The sequence below is a fragment of the Phyllostomus discolor genome, chromosome 13 (assembly GCF_004126475.2).
Source record: "Phyllostomus discolor isolate MPI-MPIP mPhyDis1 chromosome 13, mPhyDis1.pri.v3, whole genome shotgun sequence".
NCBI lineage: Eukaryota > Metazoa > Chordata > Mammalia > Chiroptera > Phyllostomidae > Phyllostomus > Phyllostomus discolor.
This window is the reverse complement of record NC_040915.2, coordinates 33,244,526-33,266,102: the sequence shown is the minus strand read 5'-3', so window position 1 is coordinate 33,266,102 and position 21,577 is coordinate 33,244,526. Positions and strand designations below refer to the sequence as shown.

General features: G+C 56.6%; 1 protein-coding gene across 1 annotated transcript in view; it reads right to left on the bottom strand.

The window, feature by feature from the left end:
* The window catches only part of WWC1 (WW and C2 domain containing 1), a 119,612-nt gene extending 111,874 nt beyond the window's left edge, over nucleotides 1-7,738 (bottom strand). Inside the window, exon 1 of the mRNA XM_028527659.2 lies at nucleotides 7,172-7,738. Within this exon, the coding sequence (XP_028383460.1) occupies nucleotides 7,172-7,290 (119 nt within the window). The 5' untranslated portion in view covers nucleotides 7,291-7,738. The remainder of the gene's footprint in view (nucleotides 1-7,171) is intronic.
* Between the last annotated feature and the right edge of the window lie 13,839 nt (nucleotides 7,739-21,577).

The window sequence follows — 21,577 nt, the reverse complement described above, 5'->3', positions numbered from 1 at the left end:
GCAGCTGGCTGGGGAGAGAGTCGGCAGCTGCCGTTGGCCTGCTGTTCCGGCTGCCAGCGAGTGATAAATGGAAGGGGGGAGAAAAAAAGCCAACAAAGGTGTCCCTAATCTTGATGCCGCTTCATTTTTTTTTCCCCCTCTGGCTGACCATTGAATGAGAACTTAAGCCTCGGTCCTCTTTCTTAGGCAGACATTCGAAACGGAAAGATCCCATTTCTTCCCAACGGTGAGCTGTCAGCAGCAGAAGCACGGAGAAGGGAATGGGCGGGGGGGGGGCTGGAGTAGCGGGGGTTGGGGGGGCACCCACTCCACTTGTCCTTCTCTTCCCTCCCCCCACTCTCTCTACTCCACCCCCTCTCCTCTGGCCAGCATCTTCATAGAATGGTCTATGTTCTCCCCATACAATGACGGTGAACGCCTGCCCCCCCTCCCTCAACTGCCCCCCATTATTTTGGCAAGAGGTTTTCTGCTCCGGAGCCAGAGGCTTAATGGCTCCCTGGTGAAGGTTAAACAACAAAACGCCACTGTATCCCATTTCGGAGTCTGCTCTCCTTTTATCTCACGCTGAAGCGGGGGTTCGGGGCGGCCAACAAGCAGCCTGGGCCCGGCGCTCGCTGTTCTACGGAAGGGTGTGCCCGCCAACTGGCCCTCTCTGTGCCCAGCGCGACTTTTTCACAGGGTCTCAGCCCAGATGCAGCCCTTCAGCCCTGGTCCAGTGGAAGTGGCAGACGGTGTCACCCAAGCCATTTCTCCAAAGGAATGAACTGGAACCCTCTTCTCCAGGCACCTCCAGATACTCACAGCAGAGAGCTCCTGACACTGGCGCACCGACAGCCAACTGCCGCTAAGCTGGCACTCCCCACACCCCGCCCCGCCAGTGCCAGTGCCTTCAAAGCCTGACCAAGGCTTCTGCCACCCGACAGCTCTGCAGCAGCACGCCGGCCACCTCCAGCGGCCACGTATCCGAGCCTTGCTTCCCCTATGTGCACCTGAGCTTGGCGTCCCAGCCTTGCAGTCACTGAGGCAACCTGACTCGCGCCTCTCAGAAGAGCAGTGTTCCCCAGCTACCTGAGGTCCCCAGGGATTGGAGAACCAGGTCAGGTTGGCTAGGCCACAGTCAGGCGGGGTGCTGACGGGAGAGGAGCTGCCTTGGCTACTAATTCCTGGGCCACTGGGAGGATTTGCTCCAGCGACTTGGAAATGGCTCCGACCTCGACCCACACGGTGTCCTCCTGGCTGCTTTCCCTTCCCAGGGCTCTGGTACCTGGCCATTCCCAGGAGGGACAGTCTGCACCCCACGGTCTCCCAAGCCGCCTGCCCTGTGGCTTTCGCCAGCTTCTCTGATCCACCTGCCTTTGCCACATCCCTCCTTGAGATCCACAGCAGATCGGCCTCATTTTAGGGATAAGGGGTCGCTCCCAAGGCCAGCTTGTCAACAGGGTCCCCCAGAGCCTGGAAATGCTGCAGCTGCTAGGACTGGGAATTCACGCAGGAGTCCCACGAGCTAGCAGGGCTCCGATCTGGGGTGCGTCCCCTACCGGTGCCCTTGAAGCAAGTTCCTTAACCTTTCTTAAGTCTCACTTTCCTCACCAGGAGATTGAGATGACAGTATCCACCTCACACAGTTGGTGAAAGGATTACATAAGATCATACTATAAACACTCAGTGCACGACCTAAATATTAATGTGAGCATTTATTATTATTATTTTATTCGTTTTATGGGTTCCAAAGTCTCTTATTTCTTCCTGGTATCTATACTGATGCTTTTTAACCTTATTTCTTTCTATTGGCAAAAGGACACTCCCGTGCATCGCAGACTCCCACAGAACGGGAGGAGAAGCACCGCCCACTGACAACCTGTGCGGGCACACCTGCAGGTATCAGAGGGTTAGGAAGAGACGTGTGGAGAACACAGGCCCTGGGGAAATGCGGTGGCAGGCTGGTTATAACTGCTGCTCATGAAACTGGTGAAGCCCTGACTGGTGTGGCTCGGCGGGTTGGACATCATGCTGCAAACCAAGGGGTCGCTGGTTCGATTCCCAGTCAGGGCACAGGCCTGGGTTACAGGCCAGGCCAGGTCCCCCCCCCGTTGGGGGCATGTAAGAGGCAACTGGTCAATGTTTCTCTCCCTCTCTCTCTCTCCAAGTAAATGTTTTAAATCTTAAAAAATAAATAAATTGGTGAAAAGTGGCATCAATCTGACAATCACCTAAAGTCCACTTTGATTATTAAAAAAGTAACTCCCTTGCTATGGCTGGGACTGTACCTGTTCGACAAACAACAAATTCCTATGGCACAGCTCACCGCTGACCGTGACACCGTGAAAGAACTCGCTGGTCCGCCCAGGGAAAAGGGTTCTGGAGAACTCAGCCACAAGCATGAAAGACCCCAAATTATCACAAGGGACGAGGATACACTGACCTGATTTTTGCAGCCGAACGAGGAAAGGAGACCGGCACTAGAGACTGGAGGTTGACCTCTATTTGCTGTGTGACCTTGGCCAAGTCACCGGTCTCTGAGTGTGTCTCATCCGTGAAATAAGAATGCTAGAGCGCACGACCAGAAAGGTCCTTCCCTGCCTGCCAACCGCTGCAGAGTGAGGCAGAGATCCGGCCTCCACTTGACTTAAGCGTCTGGCAGGCAGTTCTAGTAAAAGCTGCAAGAGCTGGCGTCCCCCGGTGTGCCCTGCTCGTCGGTCACTATGTTACCTGCCTTAACTCACTTAGCTTACTTAATGCTCGGCACTACTCTTGCCGGCCCAGGTGCACCTCCCCGTCCCACAGAAGACAGACCCGGGGCTCAGAGAGTGTTTGTAACCTGCCGGCCTCCCTCAGGTGGCACGTAGCAGGGCCAGGGTGCCAGGCCTCAAAGGCGCACCCTCTCTCCGTGAGCCACACGTGCTCTCTGGGTAACCACGGTCCGGCTGCCCGACAGAACGGCTGCAGGTAAGGGAAACCGCATCTGCCCCAGCGCCATTCCCCAGAACCAGATTCCTCAGGCCATGGGGCAGGAGTCTCGCCTCAGCGGGCAGCTGGGTGCCGTGGTGACTAAAAATGGGGGTTCACCAGGCCTCGTGCCTGTCGTTGGCATCTCGGCTCCACAGAAGCTGAGTGAGCGGCTTCACCAAACTGAGCCCCACTGAGCCTCAGGGAGACAGACTACTACCTGTTCCCGGGGCTGGGAGGGGGACTGAAAGGGGGACTGAAAGGAAGCACCCATATGAAGTTCTCAGCAGACTGCCTGAATGCAGTAAAAGCTCAATCACTGTTTCTGGCCCACCTGTACAGGTAGGCCAGGTAGTGACGAGCACTTAATAAACGGATCTATGGCGTCAACTCGTAAACCTGGGGTCCACAAGCCCCCTGAAATGATGGGCTAGAAACTGCCCTCACGCTTTTCTCCAGGAAGCATCCTTAGCCCCTGGCAGCTTCTCATAAGGGTCGGTGACCAGAGTAGGTTAAGGTCTTTGGACTGCTGCAAACCCAACTCCCTAGAATATAAATGACGTCTGAAATAGCACGGTGAGCTCACGCCCTTCCTTATGTCCTCAGAGGGGTAGCTGAGTCCTCTCACCACGGCCTCTCCGCCATGGGGGTCTCGGGCACTTATCACACAGACCCCGAAACTGTGCCCGGCGTTCGCAGGTGGCTCCTGGAAGGAGGTCTGACCACAAACCACAGAGTGAGCAGGATCGGGCTTCAGGAACCTTCTCTGCAGGGCCAGTTCCAACAATCCACTCTCCCTCAGAGAACACCCAGGGTATTTGTCTTGGCATACCACTAAGCTAAGTACCCGTGCCACGCTGGCCCTTTGCTGGGAGCTCCCAGACGCACCGGGAGCCATTCCGCTCAAGGAAGACCACTCCACGGGGCGGCACCCCATTCCCCGGCGACCCGCCACCTTCTCAGCCAGGGTGCCGCCGGAGCCTTTGGCCCAGTGGGCAGGGCCCAAGCTGCCCACTGGACCCTCTCCGGTTGTTGGGACAACCGTCCTCAGGAATTTCGGCCCCCTAGTCTTCCCCTGGGCAAGAAGGGGACAGAGCTGGCAAGGCCAGCTGCCTGGCGGCTCTTCCAACCCCCCGGTGAAAGGGAAAGCTGAACACTGGATTCCCTGCCCCCAGCAGCCTGCAGGCCCAGGGCGCACAAACAGCCCGGCCCCAGAGGGAGGAATGTGCCGGGACATTCTTCGGGGTTGGTAACCCGAGACGCTATTTTGTTCTTGGTGGCTAAGAAATCACTTTTCTGACTCCAGGGCCATGGGACAGACTTCTTTTAAATTCAGGGGAGTGGGCAGGCATCTCCTTGACTCAGGTGCGGAAGACCAGTGCAAGCACACAGGGAAGGAACTGAATGTACGGGTCTTTTTTGTTTCGCAGCATTATCCAGCTGCAGAATCGATCCGCCCCGCCCCTCCACCCCAAGGCAGTCTGGCTCCTTTCTAGCTGTGTCACTAAATCGTTGTCCTCCTCTTCACAGCCCCTCACCCTGCGGCCTACTCCCACTCCCAATTCTGCCCTGGGGTCAGGAGGAGGAAGGAGAGGCCAAGAGGAGTGTGAAATTGGATCCGGGAGCGGGCAGGGGCCTTAGAAACCACCTCACCAGCCCCGTCCTCGCCACAGGGAAGGGCCTGCACCTGAGCTTGCCTCCAGCGATTCGCCGGGGTCAGGACCCGAGGGCAGAAATCCCTGCAGCCGGGCGGGCAGGCAGGAGAGTAGCTCTTTGCCCAAACTTCCAAAGCTGGCCAAGACAGGGACCCCAGGGCTGCACTGGGAACCCCTCGGCCTCACATGCGCTCAGTGCAGGTGCATGACCAGGAGGCACAAAACCAATGGGAAGTGAGCAGCTCCATTAAACACCTGTAGCTTTTCCAACTCCTCACTGGTGCTTGCCAATCTGTCTGAAACAAAGGCTGCAGGGGCCTGTGGCAGGGCCTGCTGCGGTAAGGGCGGGGGGCTGCACGGGGTGGGGGTCGGGGGGCATGGGCAGACCACCGCAGGAGCTAGCCTGCAATGGCAGTGGGTTGTTCTTTTCCTCCACTCTGTTTTCAAGGATCCTTTCTATTTACAGCAATTGATGTTAGCTAGTTTCCTACCTGTGAAAGCGGTTTAAACTTTTTCACGTGGACTCGATTTAAAGTCAAGCATTACGTTAAGCAACAGCACAGGTAGACACAGCCAGACGCTGGGAAGGCGGTCTACACAAGGCCAGAATTTGGGAAGCTAGGCTGCAGCCAAGTACCGTTCTCGAGGCAGTAACACAGCTTGCCCTCTTCCCAGGGCAAAGAATTACTGTCGTTTCAGAAGCTCTCTGCTACCGCTCTGTCAGCCGCTCGGAGCCCCGGGGAAGTCAGGCCGCAGATGTGTGCCCGGAGCGAGCCAGCAGCGCCCGGGTGTGTGCATGCCCACCGCCGCCACCCAGCTGACAGCACACCTGCGGAAGGCAGCTGCCGGGACCTACGCTGCGGTGGGGGAGGGCAGCGAGGCCCCAGCCTGTTCTGGGAGCGGACAAGGGGCTGCCTGGTGCAGCAACACAACTCGCCCTGAGCGTGGCGGGGAAGGAAAGTGAGTCACAACACGGCTGGAGGTTAGAAGTTCAGCGCTGGTGAAGAGCCTGGCCTGCGAGAGTCGTGACATCATCGAGACGAGCGAATCACACCCCTGGGCCTCGAATTTTATCCTGTTTGAAAACGGGAGCCCGACTCTGTTTTCTGCGTCCTTGCCAACTTCCGACAGCTCCACTCATTACGGCCCCCCTTCGGAGCAAACCATGCATCTGACAAACAGGGAAACTGAGGCTCGGCGGTTCGAGCAGCTTGGCCAGGGAACACTCTCTGGCATTAAATATTTCCCTTCCAGGGAAACCGCCATGAGACCTCCGGCAAGGTTGCGAGTGTGGAGCAACCCAGTGAATGTGCAAGTGAATGAACTCAGGTGCTCACCGGAGCTCCTGGGAGTCTGAACTCTCCTCACCTTCCTTCTGCTTTTTTGGTTCCTTTGTCTTTGTTAATCCTCATCTTGCTACACACCCATCCCGGCCTTGTGGGACCTCCATCCCAACCCAGAAAGATGAAGCGTCCAGAAAATTCACCGCCATTGTTTCACAGGCACCTAATGCCCAAGGTCACAGTGACCAGGTGCAAATTCCACATTCCTGAGACGCTTCATCACGGATTGCATTAGGAGAGGACAGCAAAGGTCCCCCAGAGGGTGGTCCTACCTCCCCCCTCACCCAGGACATAGATGGGGAAGAGGTGAATGTGTGCAAAGAAATTCCAAGCAGTGGAAGCCGAGAGAAAGTCTGGAAGTTAACAGCCACACCAGGCATCTCAGACTCCACCTGCCTCAGCAAAAAAAAAAAAAAATCCCGTGCTACAGCCGGTGTGGTGGCCACCAAGGTCACCACGCGCTGGTGCAGAGCTGAGGAGCTGAGTCCCACAGGGGAAAAGGGAGGAGGAAGGGGCGACAGGCAGGGCTTGGCGGGAGGCCTCTCACCTCCACCTACATCTTCACAGCCTCCAAGTTGCTGTGGGTTCCTGGGGACCCAATCTCCCCGATCGGATCAGACCAGCCCTCCCCACTCCTCCCCACCCCCGGCCTCCAGCCCCCCACGCCCATGCTCAGGTGCTCTTCTCAGAACCTCAGAGGCACCTGTCAAAAACCACACTCCGGGCTGCCTTCCCCTGCGCGCGGTGTCTGTCCTTCCCCCAGCAGTCTCCCCCGGACTCCTGAGGCCCTGCCACCCCCTCCTGACCGATGCTGCCCCATCCCCCTCCCCGCTCTCCGCCCCACACCGGGGAAAGCCTCCCCGGGAAGCCCCAGCATCATTCGGCTCTGAAGTACCCCCCGCCCTCGCCCGACTTCTGTTCCTAAAGGGGGCGGGGGCGGGGCTACAGCTTGAGGTCAAAACTCGGGGCAGGTGCGGGCTGGGGCCTAAGTCCTCCATCTAGGGATGGCGGAGGGGGGCAGCCTGGGCCAACTCGCGGGCTGTCCCCTCCGCCCGGCAGCCCACAGGGGCGGCGGCAGCGCTCCTGGAGGGGAATGGGAGTGGGGGGCGCAGAGAGTGCCATAGGCTGGCAGGGCGCCCCCCCCCCCGCCCTCCTGGCCAGTCCCAGCCGGTGGCCCCTAGGGCAGGGGAGGGTGCCGGTGGGGGTGGGGGAGATCCCGGGTCCTACCTGTCCCGCGGGTCGATCCAGCTGGTGGTGCGGCTCGTGTGGTCTATGTAGTAGACCTTGCCGTCGAAGTCGCGCGCCTGCTCCCAGCCCTGCGGCAGGGGCAGCTCCGGTCGGGGCATCTTCCCAAGTGCAGCCCGCACTCCCCCATGCAGCTCCCGACCGCCGCTGGGGCCCCCGGCTCAGCCGCTCCGGCCGGCTGTACCCGGCCCGGGCGGCAGCCGAGGCACCATAATCGGGGGGGGGGGTGGGGGTGGCGCCCGCGGATTGGGGGCCCTAGTGAGGGCTGGCCGGCGCGGCGCGGCAGTCCATGCGGCTCCGCTGCCCCCCGGCCCCGGCCCGGCGCCGCCCGCTCCTCCCGCCGCGGGCCTCTCAAGCTGCCATGTGCGCCCGCAGCGGCGCGGTGCGGGCTCGGGTGCGCGCCCGGCCGGCGGGGCAGAGCGAGCCGAGCGCAGCCGCCGCCTGCCTTCCTCCGCCGCGCGGCGCGCTGCGCCCTCCACGCCGCCCTCCGCCGCCTCTTCCTCCCCTCAGCCGGGTGCTGTCCCTCCTCTCCGCTCCGCCGCTCTGCGCCCGCTCGGTTTGCGACTTCTGCCTCCGCCAGGTGCGGCTCAGGCGGTGCAGGTAACCGCGCTGCCCCGGAAACGGGAGGCGGAGCGCCGGGCGCCTGGGTTCCAGGTCCCCTCCCCACGCCCAGCGCCGCGAGGGCGGGTCCTAGGGCCCGAGACGCGCCCCCTCGCGGGACAGTCCGAACCGCCGGCCGCCCGCCCCTCCGCAGCCCGGGGTCAGGGCAAAGGGAGACCTCCCCTTACCTGGGTCCCAGACCCAGACTGGCCCCCCGGAGGCTGAGCAAGAGCCGCTCTGCCTCTGCGTCCCAACGGTCCTGCCTTTCTCCACCCCGAGTGTCCAGGCTGTTGGCGCAGGTGGCCTTACATCTCACAACTGCCTGCTTCTCTGTTCTGTAGAAGCCGGAGTAGGCAAGAAGTGGTTAAATAGAAACATGCTTGTAAATCGGGGAACATAAGTTTTCCGGGATCTCTTATCCCTTCCCCCAACACAGGCACCATCTGTCTCCCTCTTATTCCATTCTTCTCCCCACGTTGTTTCACCCATCCCCCCACCGCCCGTATTTGCAAATGTAGCTGGCTCTCCTCCGGGTCCGGAAAATTGGGAGTGCTGTGAATCCCCTCCCCCGGGAGGACTTGCAGAGGGTGTCAGGGAGAACACTTCAGTGCTGTTGCTGTTCTTAGCTACGTTGAGAACGGAACCGTCCCAGGCGGGGGGCCGGCAGCTTCACAGGCTGTTCTCTCCTCTGCAACCTCGAGGTGAGGATGTCTCAGACTTCGGGAAAGGGGTTTTCAAAAAGAATAAAGAGTGTCGCAGGTTCGATTCCCAGTCAGGGCACATGCCTGGGTTGCAGGCCACGGCCCCCAGCAACCTCACACTAATGTTTCTCTCTTTCTCCCTCCCTTCCCTCTCTAAAAATAAATAAATAAAATCTTTAAAAAAACAAGAATAAAGAAAACAAAGCAACAATTTCATCTTGAAAAAAAATTAGAAGAAATTTAGAAATCAGACAATGTTTCTTGAGAAATTAAAACTCTGTAACTAAATACGGAAAGGAAGGTAGCGTGACTGATGGGTGGATCAATGGGCTTGTCCGTGTTTCCTGAGTGTGTTTAATCATTTGGGTGTTTCTTTTTGTTTTTGTTTTTGCCCTGGATGTACATCAGGGAGCTGGGCTGGAGGAAGGAGGCCCAGCACTCTGGGGTACCTATTCTGTCTGAGCCCCACCGTCTCTCTGAGGAGCCAGCATCTTCTGCTGTGTGGGCCGGGGTCTGCTGAGCAAGGGAGGGAGGCAGACCCCTGTTTGTGGTCTCCTCTCAGGGACAGAAAAGACCCTCCATGGCAGTTTCTGGCTTCCCAACGCCTTCAGCGAGTCCATGACTTCCCTGAGGACAGGCCTGGGGGCTCAGCCTTTGGCCCTTCCTTCCCTCCTTCATTCCGTAGATGCCACGCACGAAAGTCCAGAAATGTGGGCCTCACACTGGCCACCAACACCCAAAAGTAGGAGTTCCCATTGTTGCATGGGAGATTCCCATCGTCCTCCACACTTCCTGAAGCCAAGGCCTCACTAGATAAAGGAACCTCCCACTTATTGATCAGGGCAGTAGCTCAGGCCTAAAGCCAACGTGGTGCCAGGTGCTTCACACACGTGGCCTCATTGAGTCTTCACAACAACCCTCTGGAGTGGGGAATACCACTTACTACACCCATTTCACTGAGGAGACAACCGAGGTTTGAGGGCCGGGGACACAGAGCTAATAAGCAGACCCAGTTCTGTCTGGCTAGAGCTCTCTGGCTCTAACATTAACCAATACTTTGTCTTTCTCTCTTTTTAAATTAAAGCAGGTGCTCAATTCATGTCTTGTTTCTCAAGGTCATTTTGTTAACACGGGTTCTGTAGGAACTTAACCCTTGTTTATATCAATGAGCCTGTGGTAAACTTGGTTTCCCTTATACACAGTTTCACTTCAAGCCTTAGGACTGACTACACCCTGCAGCTCCTGGGCCTGAAATATGACAGGTGCTGACCAGAGCTTGTCCCTGTTGACGCGTGCTTCATCATGTGTTGGCTGGGAAGCAAAGGCTCTGGAATCAGTCTGTTTGGGTCCCAAATCCACCCTATTTTCTAGCCCTTTGACCTTGAGGAACTTGCTCAGCTGAAGTCTCAGGCTTGGGTCTGTAAAACACAGTAACGCAGACTCAGCAGGGCCTTCATAGGGGCCAAGGGGGAGAGAAATATAGGGGCTTGGCATTCTGACCCCAGGGCCCCTAGGGGGCACACTGGGTGTGCCAGTGCCTGGCAACAAGCGTACCGCAATAAAATGTGAACCAGTGAAGTATTTTCTGTCCCAAACACAAGGCCATGCCCTTCCCGAAAATTGTGCCCTGACCAGTGTGGCTCAGTTGGTTGGGCAACATCCCACAAAGTGAAAGATCCCCGGTTCGATTCCTGCTCAGGGCCGGTGCCTGGGTTGTGGTTTTGGTCCCTGGTTGGGGTTCATCCAAGAGGCAACGGATGGATGTTTCTCTTTCCCATCCATGTTTCTCTCCCTCTCTTTCTCCCTCTCTTCCCCTTTCTCTAAAAATAAAGAAATAAAATTAAAAAAAAAAACTGTACGTGGTTGTTTGTGACAGTCCCTCTGATCACTGATTTTGTTTTTGTCTTGTTTGGCAACCCAGCCTTCTCACCGGTTGGCTCCAACTTTCTCTCCAGCCCAGGTGCCCAAGCCCTGGCATTTTCCAAATGACTTGTTCCTTTGGGACCTTTAGACCTGGGCCGGGGAGCAGGAGAGCGAGACCAGAGCAGGCATCACCTCCTCCCGAAAGCCTCGGTGCTTCTCACCTCCACCCCTCACCCCACCCCCCAGCGCAAGAATGCCAGATTATCTCCCAGACGCTGGGAGCAGGGTGAGGCAGTAAACCAGATGACTGCCTGCCCCGGGGGAGATGGCGGTGAATCATCCCCAGGCATTCTTCAACGCTGAGGACAAACGGGGAAGGGATTAAAGGTAAAACCGGCTGAGCCGCAGGATGGAGCGAACTGGACGTTACTCTCCAGGTGACTGAGCCGCAGGAATCCGAGGGGAAGGCCAGAAGCCCAGCCGCTCCTGCTCCCCACCCCCACCCCCCGGCCCCCGGGGCTGTTTCCGGCTAGTGTGACACAGCAGCAGTGACCACAGGCCAGGCCTTCCTTCATTTGCTTTGCCGTCCAGGTGGCCCACAGGAGACACCTGTGCCCGGGACAGGTCGTCCTGTTTTTTGTTTTTTTGTTTTCAAGACGCCCACTGAAGTCCTTTCCCCCACGGCAACGGCACAGAAGAAAGGCCAGTTCCCACACACGCGTGTTTCAGGGAATTTCAGGGGTGCGGGGTAACATATTTCATAAAGGTGGTGGGGAGAAATGAAGCTTAAAAAAATAAAAGGAAAAGAAAAAGGAACACATGTATCAGCGGTAGTTTCCTGTTAGCTTCTGTTTTCTCAAGGAAGCGGAGCCCGTGGAAACTCCAGCTGAGGATTTTTGTGACTCCAGGACCGTCTCGGCCACACACCCTGGAGCGCACACACGGTGGCGTTCCCAGGGACATAACCCAGCCCCTAACACCCGTTTTCTTTAGTCACGCATTCGCTGAAATTCATCATTGAGCTTATGGACTGGTTTTTGTTTTTGTTTTTGTTTTCCAACTATAGGAGAACGTCCTAAGCCAGGAAAAATTACGGTGGGAGAAACTTTGGCGATAAAGACAGTTTCTTATTACCCCTGGGTCCTCAGGGCTTAATCCAGTGCTCGAAAATAAGTCGGAAAATGCCTCGCATTGCCTGCTTATTTTACAAGTGGGGAGCTGGGGTGTCTAGGGCTCACGACACAGCGCTCGGGTTCTCCGTAGTCCCACTTTACAGGTGCGTAAACTGAGACTCAGAGTAACGGCTTTCCCTTGGTCACACCACAAGTGACAGAGTCAAGATCCCAGCTCGGGTCCCGGTGGGCCTTACTTGTGCGTTCACAGCGGCGTGGGCTCTCTCGTGCCAGTGAAGAGGGGCTTTAGTGCACGGACATTCTGGTGGTTAGGGGTGGGGGAGCAGCCCGGAGACTGGGCTTGAACTCCTTTCACTCGGATGGCGGCTCTCTCTCTGCAGTGGGCGGAGGCGGGAAGGCGCAGGCTGAGGGCAGGGTTGTGCTCACGGGCAGAGGGAGGGCAAGGGTTGAAGTGGGGGTTCTGAATTCTGAGCTGAGGATGGGTCGACCTGGTCTTTGACCTTCACCTGTGCGGCCACAGGACTCACCTGGGGGTCCGCTATCAGGGGGTTCCATAGGCTGAGGTGTCCCCATGGGAGGAGGGGCGTTCTTCTCCCTAGGCTGCCTGCCTCCCTCCCTGTCTCCCCCTTTCTCTTTGCTGGTTCATTCATTCAGCGAACTGGATTTCTCCCCGGCTGGCAGGGACGGTTTTGACTCTCCCATCCAAGAGTCCTCTGGGGCCTGAGGGCTGGGAGCCGTTGTGTCTTTCGCCAGCCAGCGAGGAGATGAATTGGGAGGAGATGAAATCGCAGTTTGCAGGGCGGGGGCGTGGAGAGGAGCAAGACCGTGCCGGGGGGAGGGGAGGGAGTTCCTGCCCAGCCTCCCCCACTCCAGCCCAGCCCAGCCCAGCCGCGGAAGAGGAGCCCTGGTGGGAGCGGGGGTGGATGCAGTTACCAGCAGGCTGGCTGAGAGAAGCCTCCCCGGGGTATTTATAGAGCTGTATAAAGCTCGCATCGCCATGGTACCCAGGCACTTCAATGCAACTCCAGCCCTTCTGCTTAGAAACGGGCGGGCACAGCGAAACGCTCTTTACCTGTCCACTAGCCCCGGTTTGACACCTCATTCTAAGAATTTCCTGGGAGAGTTGGATGAGATACTGCAGGAGAGGCTGGGGCTCAGGCCCCGAGAGAACTTGCCTCCACAGAGCGGGGCCGGGTGGAGGAGTGGGAAGGGCACAGACGAACGGGAAACTCCTGTGCGGAACTTGGCTCTGCGTGTGGGTGGGCGTGTGGCGTTGGGCGTGAGACTGCACCTCTTGGAGCCTCGGCTTGCTCGTCTGTCTAATGGAGCAAGAACGCCCGCCTCACTGTGCACTGAGGACGAATGAGATGATGTACATGCATAACAGGCTAGCTCAGCTCCTGAAACACAGTCCTTTAAAACGTGGGTCCCTCCCCTTCTCAGTTCCTCCCTCCCTCCGTCCCTTCCTCCCTCTCTCTCTCCCTCCCTCTCTCTCTCTCTTTCTCTCTCTCTCTCTCCCTCCCTCCTTCTCTCCCTCTCTCTCTGTCTCCCACTCTCCCTCTCTCTTTCTCTCCCCTCTTTTCTCTTTCTCTTTCTTTCCAGCAAGACTCTGCAGCTCAGTCGGCTGGGCATCATCCCATAGGGTGAGAGGTCACCAGTTGGGGTCCTGGTCAGGGCATGTGCCAGGGTTGTGGGTTCATTCTCCGGTCGGGGTGCATGCTAGAGACAGCCTTTCAATGTCTCTCTCTCACATCGATGTTTGTTCAGCTCCCTCTCTTTCTCCCTCCTTCCTCCTCTCTCTAAAAGTAAATAAATAAAATCTGAGAGAGACACACACACACAGACCTGTGTCTGTCAGCTGTGCACCAGACAACGGGGCACACACACACACTCGGGGCCACCAGGTGGTTTCTGGTGCCTTGGGGCTCACAGGTGAGTAGGGAAGATGCCCAACATCCAAGCTGACAAGTGAGTGGACAGTGGCACGCGTGGTCGACAAGAAGAAGGATGCCATGGCGACGTTTGGTAGGGTGGGGACTGGTGGAACATCGACCTTAGGGCCCGAGGAGAAGGCCTTTCTGAGGAAGTGACCTTCAAGCAGACACCTGAAGCAGCCAGCCACGTGAAGAGGCCAAGGATGCGCACTGGGGGCTAAGGGGGTGTCCAGTGGGGAGGCCCCAAAGAGTTGGTGCATTCGACCCACCCGAGAACCCCGTTTCCACCCCCTGAAGACCCCAGGATGTCGTTTCCAAGGCAGGAACCCGAGCTGGGGGCGGTGGCCCTAAAATCCTGTGCGGTCCCCTAACCCCTCACCCATGGCTCCCTGCTCCCAGCTCTGGCTGCATAGCCCCCAGAGCTCCCACGCAGCCTGGGGAAGGTGGGGTGCTTGGCTTCTCACCCCGTCTTCAGGTTTCAGAAGTTGAATTCCGTGTCTTGTTGTGGGTTTCTTAGGCTTATCCTGTGTGAGGGTCTCCACTTCTCGAATCTGTAGTTGGATGATTCCGGTCCACGTTGGGAAGTTTTCAGTCATTATCTCTGAGTCCTTTTCCAGTCTCACCCTCTTTCTCCTCTCCTTCTGGGGACCACCCCCCACCTCTTACTGCAGTCCCTTAGGGCCCTGGGGCTCTGTTCCTTATTTATTTATTTTTTTCAGTCTACTTTCTCTGGCGTTCAGATCAGGTTGTTTCTATCGTTCTGTCTCCCAGCTCATGGATTCCTTCCTCGGCCCGCCCCTCCATCCTGCCCTTGCACCCATCTGTCCACTGAGCTCTGCCTTCCAGTTGTTATGTTCGCCCCTCCTGACATTTCCACTTGGTCGTTTCTCTCTTTGCCGGAACTTTGCTTCTTTGCTGAGGCTCTCTGTTCCTTCACTTGCGTCAGGTGTGCTGATACTGTGCTTATGGAAGCATTTTCACCGTGTCGAGAATATGTCAAGTGTCCCTGTCATTTTTGTGCCGGCTTCCGTCGTCTGTTTTGCATTCTGTTTGATATCTTCCTGGTTCTTGACAAATGATATTTGATGGAAGCCCAGACATTTTTTTAAAAAAGGATCTATTTTTAGAGAGAGGGGAGGGGAGGGAGAAAGAGAGGGAGGGAAACACGGGTGTGAAAGGGAAACATCAGTTGGTTGCCTCTCACCACAAGCCCCCAACCAGGGACCTGGCCTGCAACCCAGACCTGTGCCCTGGCCGGGAATCAAACCAGCGGCCTTTCAGTTCACTGGCTGGCGCTCAGCCCACTGAGCCACACCAGCCAGGGCTACGTTATGTTCAGAGACAAGGTGTTAGAGGGGGCCTCCGCTGAGGCCATGACTCAGCCGGGGAAGAGGTAGGAGGGCACCAGGACAACACCTCATTGGGCCGGGCAGAGGGGGAAGGGCGTCACACCCCTGAGGTGTTAGGACAAGTCTAAGCACCTCACCATGTGTCCTGAGGTCCACTCTGGGGCTGGCCCTGGACCACCGGCCAGGGTCGGGTTGCCGCCTCCTCCCCTCACCCTCGCCGTAGAGCCTATGCACATGGTTTGCACGCACTGGAGTCTCTTCACCCCAGGGCCTTCCCACAGGCTGACCCTCCGGTCCAGAACACGCCCCCTCCGCCTTCAGCTCCGGACTTCTCCTTCTTCAGCTTGGAGCTCAGCTGTGACTTCTCCCCTTGCTGTCCAAGGGCTGGGTACCTGTCGCTCCATCCACTCCATCCTTTTACAACCCAGCCTCATTTTATTTAATTTCGCTCTGTTTTGTTTTCTCTCCCTGTAAACACCCTGAGGGCAGGGCTGTTTTATTCCCCACCCCTCCCCCACCCCCAGAGCCAGAGCCTGGCCTGTGTGGGGAGTGCAGGGCCCGAGGCCCCGAGGCCCCCTGACCTGCCGCTTACCCATTCCCCTCCTCACAGGGAGCAGATGGCGTTCATCTGTTGCAACAATCAGGAGCCCATACGCGCCTCTTAGAACTAATTTGCCCGTCTGTGGTGATGAATGAGGATTATGCAGTATCCACGGGTCCAGTATGGAAGGATTTTTTTGTTTGTTTGAGCCTAAAGTAGCTTTCTCAAATTCTTTTAAAAAATCATTTGTGTTGATTTGAGAGAGCGGAGAAAGGGAGAAAGAAAGACATCAATTCGTTGTCCCTCTCACGGATGCATTTACGGGACGATTCTTGTGCCCGCCCCACCCAGGGATCAAACCTACAACCCCGGGCACACCAGGATGATGCTCGAACCAACTGAGCTACTCGGCCAGTGCTTTTTCCCCTCCAAGACTGTATTCGAGAACTCTAAGTCTTTCTTCTTAGAGCCGAATGCAGGGTGTGGTCCGAGAGGATACCCTGGATTACTTCCCGGAGAACAGCTACACAGAGAGTCCTCGGGACAACTGGGCGATGGTGACGGTGGCGTGTGCTGCAGGCAGAGTGACCACGTCTCACTCGGCATCTGCATCTCTCAAGTGACAGTGATGCTCTGGTCACCTTGGAGATCGGCCCTGTGCTCCCGGGAGGCAAGCCAGGGCGTTTCAGAGCAGGGTGCATGGTGTCCAGAGCCTTCTTTCAGGCGGTTCAGGGTCCATCTGAGCGTTTCAGAGGAAGGGAGGGAGGGAGGGAGCGAGCGCCAGTGCGGCACATGTGTGATCCGCCAGAAATGATGATAAAAAAGATGCTGCACTTTGTATGTCACCCCACACATCATCCCCCTTCGCGTGTGTCTGTCACGGAGCACACCTCGGCAAACGTGAGCTGACCTTCCGCGACGACCAGGCGGCCTGGAGCGGGCGCCGAACGGCTTGTGGAGGTCTCCCCCTGACTTCCTGTGTCTGAGCCGACCTTGGGCCCGGAGCCGCTTTCTTTACACCCGAGAAGTCCGCCAGCCGTCTCTGAGCTCCGGCCTGAGCTCCAGGCGCCTTTCAGAGAGCCTCCCCTTCGCGCGGTGCCAGCACAGAGAAGAAACGAACAAAAGGCGGAGAATGTGCCTGCGGACTGGGGCAGGACCAGGGGACACACGTTCTGGCCGGACCCAGGGTGGGGACACTCTCCGGTTCACCGTTCCGGGCTGTGCCCTGGATGTCCCTGCCAGAGCCGAGCAGTGGGTGGCACGCTGTCCCTCGGACATTCACCCATCAATCACCTTAACAACCAAAGTGTGCCCTGGCTGGCATAGCTCAGTGGATTGAGCTCGGGCTTGGAACCAAAGCATCGCAGGTTCGATTCCCAGTCAGGGCACATGCCTGGGTTGCAGGCCACGGCCCCCAGCAACCACACACTGATGTTTCTCTCTCTCTTTCTCCCTCCCTTCCCCTCTCTAAAAATAATAAATAAAATCTTAAAAAAAAAGAACCAAAGTGCCCGGAGGCTGAGGACTCACTCCCGCATGGAGCTGATGGGGACTCACTCGTGGGCAAGCAGCACCCTTTCCCTGGCCTCCGTCTCCTGGCGTCTGTGGGGTGGTGTGTCCCGCATCCAGAGCTCGTTCCGGACTCAGAAATACAAGCGGTATTGTGGTTTCAGACCCAGACTTGCCTGACATTCAAGCCCCAGCTGCAGAGCGGCTGGTGTAACTACCCCTGGAGATAGAGAAGGTTCCACCTGTACACGGGACCTCGCCACTGAGGGCTTGGGGAAGCTCTAGATTCATCCGAGTGCAGGCTGGTGTTCCGAGGGCACAAGCGCCAGGAAACCCTGCTCTCCGGAACCTCCTCTCCACAGGTGCTCAGGCTCAGCTCCAGAGCTAAGAGGAACGGATTCGTTTCTCAGAAGAGAAACGAACGTTCATGCAGCGAGTTAACAAGTAACACGGTTGCCCCCACGAGGGGCGAGGTTTGCAGGTGTGCCGGTGTGAGTGCTGGACTGGGCAGGGGGATTCTCGGGGCAGGTGGAAGGCAAATCCCGCCACCACGTGGAACCACCACGTGGACACAGTCCACCGCCGGTTTGCTCAGCTGAGCCAGGTGGCAGGAAGCCCTCCATCTGGGAGGCTTCCCCCGGGGAGGCGTGAGTGGGGCTGCCGTCACGAACGGAGCGTCGGAGCCAGAGATGAGACAAACAGCGAGCCTGGCGAGGCCTCGAGGGATGCACACACGTGCTTCGTGAACTCGGGTCCATGACGGGGGCTGGAGGCCTGATGCTCAGCCTCCTCTCTCCCTGGGAAACGGGGGCCGGGCCAGCCGACCCCTTGCTCCCTCCCCTGCAGCTCCCAGCCCCGCACCCGGAATGTGGCCTTGTCTGGAGCGGCCCGTGTGTTGTGCCCGGAGGCAGGGAGGCTGTGTGTACCTGCACGCTCAGAGCTCTGGGTAGCCAACACAGCAGGTGGCTCTTGCCACACAAGTCCTGTGTGTTGCTAAATCCAGTGAGCAGGCGACGCTCTTTGGTGTCCCTCCCCTTGCCCTGCCCTTCCGCAGGCCTGGAATCCAAACAGCAGCACACATGCACTGTCCATCATGCCTCTCCCCCTAGTCTCCCTGCCCCCCCCCCCCCCATATGTTGCTTCAAACCTCCCCTGGCGGCATCCCTGCAAACACACTAGGCTGCCCCTCTTCGGAGGGCACAGGGGAGCAGTTTCCCTGCAGCACCCCTATCTCCCCAGCACCTCAACTAGAGAACCATATTGGGGGGTGGGTTGTTAGGCTGCCGGGCAGTGGGCTCTGCACCCCCCTCTCCAGCCTCCGTTGCCCTGTGCACTTCCCCTCTTTCCAGGGAGCTGGGCAGGGAGAGTCTCGGGCAGGGTTTCCTGGGTACAGGGCTCGGGGTGTCCCTTAGAGGGTGTGTAGGCAGCGCCACCTGCGGGGAGGGAAGACGGGAGGCAGGAGGGGAAGTTGGCTGCGAAGGCCTCAGCAGACCTCACCTCCAGCTCTGGAGCTGGGGCAACTTCTGACATCACTCGCCAAGGCAAGTGGACCAGAGACTGGGTGCGGGCTTCCCCTGGGGGACAGTAGTGTGACCTTGTGACCTTGCAGCAGGCCACCTCTGCCTCCTTCGGGGCCAGTGGTTTGTGACGTATCCACAGGTGGCATGCCTGATGGGGGTGGGGGACGTGGGGGCCATCTGCACCCCCTGCAGGGGCCCGCCCCCACACAGGGCAGACACACCCTTGGAACCTGGAAGAATGTAGAAAATATTCTCTTGCTGCTTCTACCACAGTTTTTAAAAGTTATTGTTAATGGTGCCAGGCCTCAGTTCTTAACTCTCGGATGTCAACCTGCTCATATCCTTGAAGGCAACAGAGAAAGCTGTTAACCCATGGGTATCCTCCTCTCCTCCTGAGGGCTCTCTGGTGTTTTTATTCTCTTGTGTCCCCCAGCCCCGCCCCCCCCCCCCCCCCCCCCCCCGTCTCCTGGACATTTGCCCCTGTCCATGGTGTAGATGGCCCACCATGGCTCATTGAGAGCTACCAGTGTGATGAACGTGGGGTTGGGGAGAGTCCTGTGAGCAGGTTCTAGTTCATTCCAGAGTGCCAGCCCCAGGAACACCAGGAGGGGCCTGGGTGCGCCTGCGTCATTGGTAACCATGGGTAACAGCAGGCCTGTTCGACCTCCAGCGTAACAGCAGGGCAGGAGGGAGGAAATGAAACGTCATCCTGTCATTTCAGGCCCTAGCATCATCCCCCAAGCCCACGGGGAAGGCCCTCGGGAGGTCCCCAGAGGCCTCACCACTTGTCACTTTCTCCTGTGGATTGCTCTGACACTTGTCACAGTCACTGTCACACACTGTGGGCTGCCCCTTGATGGACGGAGCCTGCAGCCGCTTTGTCCTCAGTGTCTCTGCCTCCGGGAGGTCGGGGGGTGGGGAGTAGAGGGAGGCCTGGGAGGGGTGGTGGCAGAGAGAGCAATCACTTCTCTCCTCCTGCGCTCAGCCCCTGGGAGCACTAGAGACGGGCAGGAGGGGCAGGAGGAGGTTCCGTTCTGTTCTGCTCAGGCCCTACGGAGGGTTGTGGGTGACCAGGTGGTCACCTCCTACCTCTATGACCCTCATAACTGAGAACCCAGGTAAGGGCCCCAGCAAGACACTCCTGTTTCATCTCCGGCGGGATGGCCACTGGGCAGAGTGTCCCTAAGGGGGTAACAGGCATTGCTGCTTCTGTCGTCTGGCCCCCGGGGCCTGCTGTGTGGACTGGATGTCACAGCAACGGTGAGGCGAGGCGGCACAGTGACACCCACCCCACAGGGGAGGGAATGGAGGCCGCAGAGGGTAAGTGAGGGCCCAGGCCCAGCTAGAAAGGGGGCCGTTGGGATCTAAAGCTGGGTTTTGTTTTGACTCCAAAGACCATAGCTCAAAAATGCCCCCCTGCTAATATTATTAGCAAACTGGATCCAGCATTACATTAAAGAGGTCATACACACCATGATCAAGTGGGATGTATGCGGGGGATGCAAGGATGGCACAATATTTGCGAGGCAGTAAATGTGATGCAGCACATAAACAAAAGAAAGACAAAAATCACATGGTCGTATCTATAGATGCAGAAAAAGCATTTGATGAAGCTCCAGCACCCATTTATGATAAAAACACTGTACAAAGTGGGAATAGAGGGAGCATTCCTCAACATAGTAAAAGCCATATATGAAAAGCCTATGGCCAACTCATACTTAATGGACAAAAACTAACAGCATTTCCCTTAAGATCAGGAGCCAGTCAGGTGTGTCTGCTCTCACCACTCTTGTTCAACATAGTACTGGAGGTTCTAGCCACAGTGATTGGACAAGAAGAAAGGAAAGGCGTCCAGATTGGAAAGGAGGAGGTAAAACTGTCATTATTTGCAGATGACATAATAGTGTACATAGAAAACACTATAGGCTCCACCAAAAAACTGCCAGACCTGATCAATGAATCCGGCAAAGTAGTGGGGTATGTCCATGCTGCTCAAAGCAATCTACAGATTCAGTGCAACTTCTATTAAAATACCAGTGGCACATTTCACAGATCTCAAAATATTTCAAAAATTTATATGGAACCAAAAAAAAGACCCTGAGTAGCCTGTGCAATCTTCAGAGAGAAGCACCAAGTTGGAGGGATCACAATACCTGACATCAAACTATATTACAAGGCCGCCGTAATCAAAACAGCCTTGTAGTGGCATAAGAACAGACACATAGATCAATGGAATGGAGTAGCGGGCCCAGGAGTAAATGCATGTCTCTGTGGTCAGTTAATATTTGACAAAGGGGAAACGAGCATACCATGGAGGAAAAGTAGTCTTTCGATAAACAGGGTTGGGAGAACTGGGCTGGTACATGTAACAAAGTGAAACCAGACCATGAACTTACACCACATACCAGGATAAAATAAAAATGGATAAAAGGCTTAAATATAAGTTGTGATACCACAAAAGTCCCAGTGGAAAACATAGGCAGTAAAATTTTAGATACCCCACGTAGCAATATTTTTGCTGATATATCTCCCAGGGTAAGGGAAATAAAGGGAAAAAAAAAACCCAAATGGTACTACATTGAATTAAAAATCTTCTGCACAGCTAAAGAAAACATACTCAAAATGAAAATGGAACCCACTGTGTGAGAGAATGTATTTGCTACTTAACACCAGGCTAGGGTTCAATCTCTAAAACATATAAAGAAGTCATACAACGAAACTCCAGGAAGACAAACAGTCCTATTAAAAAATGGGCAAAGGGCCTGAATAGATGCTTCTCCAGGGAGGACGTACAGAGGGCCCACAGACACATGAAAAATGCTCAGCATCACTAGCCGTCAGAGAGATGCAAATTAAAACCACAACGAAATGCCATCTCACACCGGTCAGAATGGCCATCATTAATAAATCAACAAACAACAAGTGCTGGCGAGGATGCGGAGGAAAGGGAACCCTGGTGCACTGCTGGTGGGAATGCAGACTGGTGCAGCCACTGTGGAAAGCAGTATGGAATTTCCTCAGAAAAACTAAAAACAGAACTGCCTTTTGACCCTACGATTCTACCCTAAGAATCTGGAAACACCGATTCAAAAGAACCCGTGCACCCCAATGTTCACAGAAGCACAATTTATAATAGCCAGGTGCTGGAAGCACCATAAATGCCCACCAGGAAATGAGTGGATCAAAAAACTATGGTACACTTACACAATGGAATACTACGCAGCAGTAAAAAGCACAG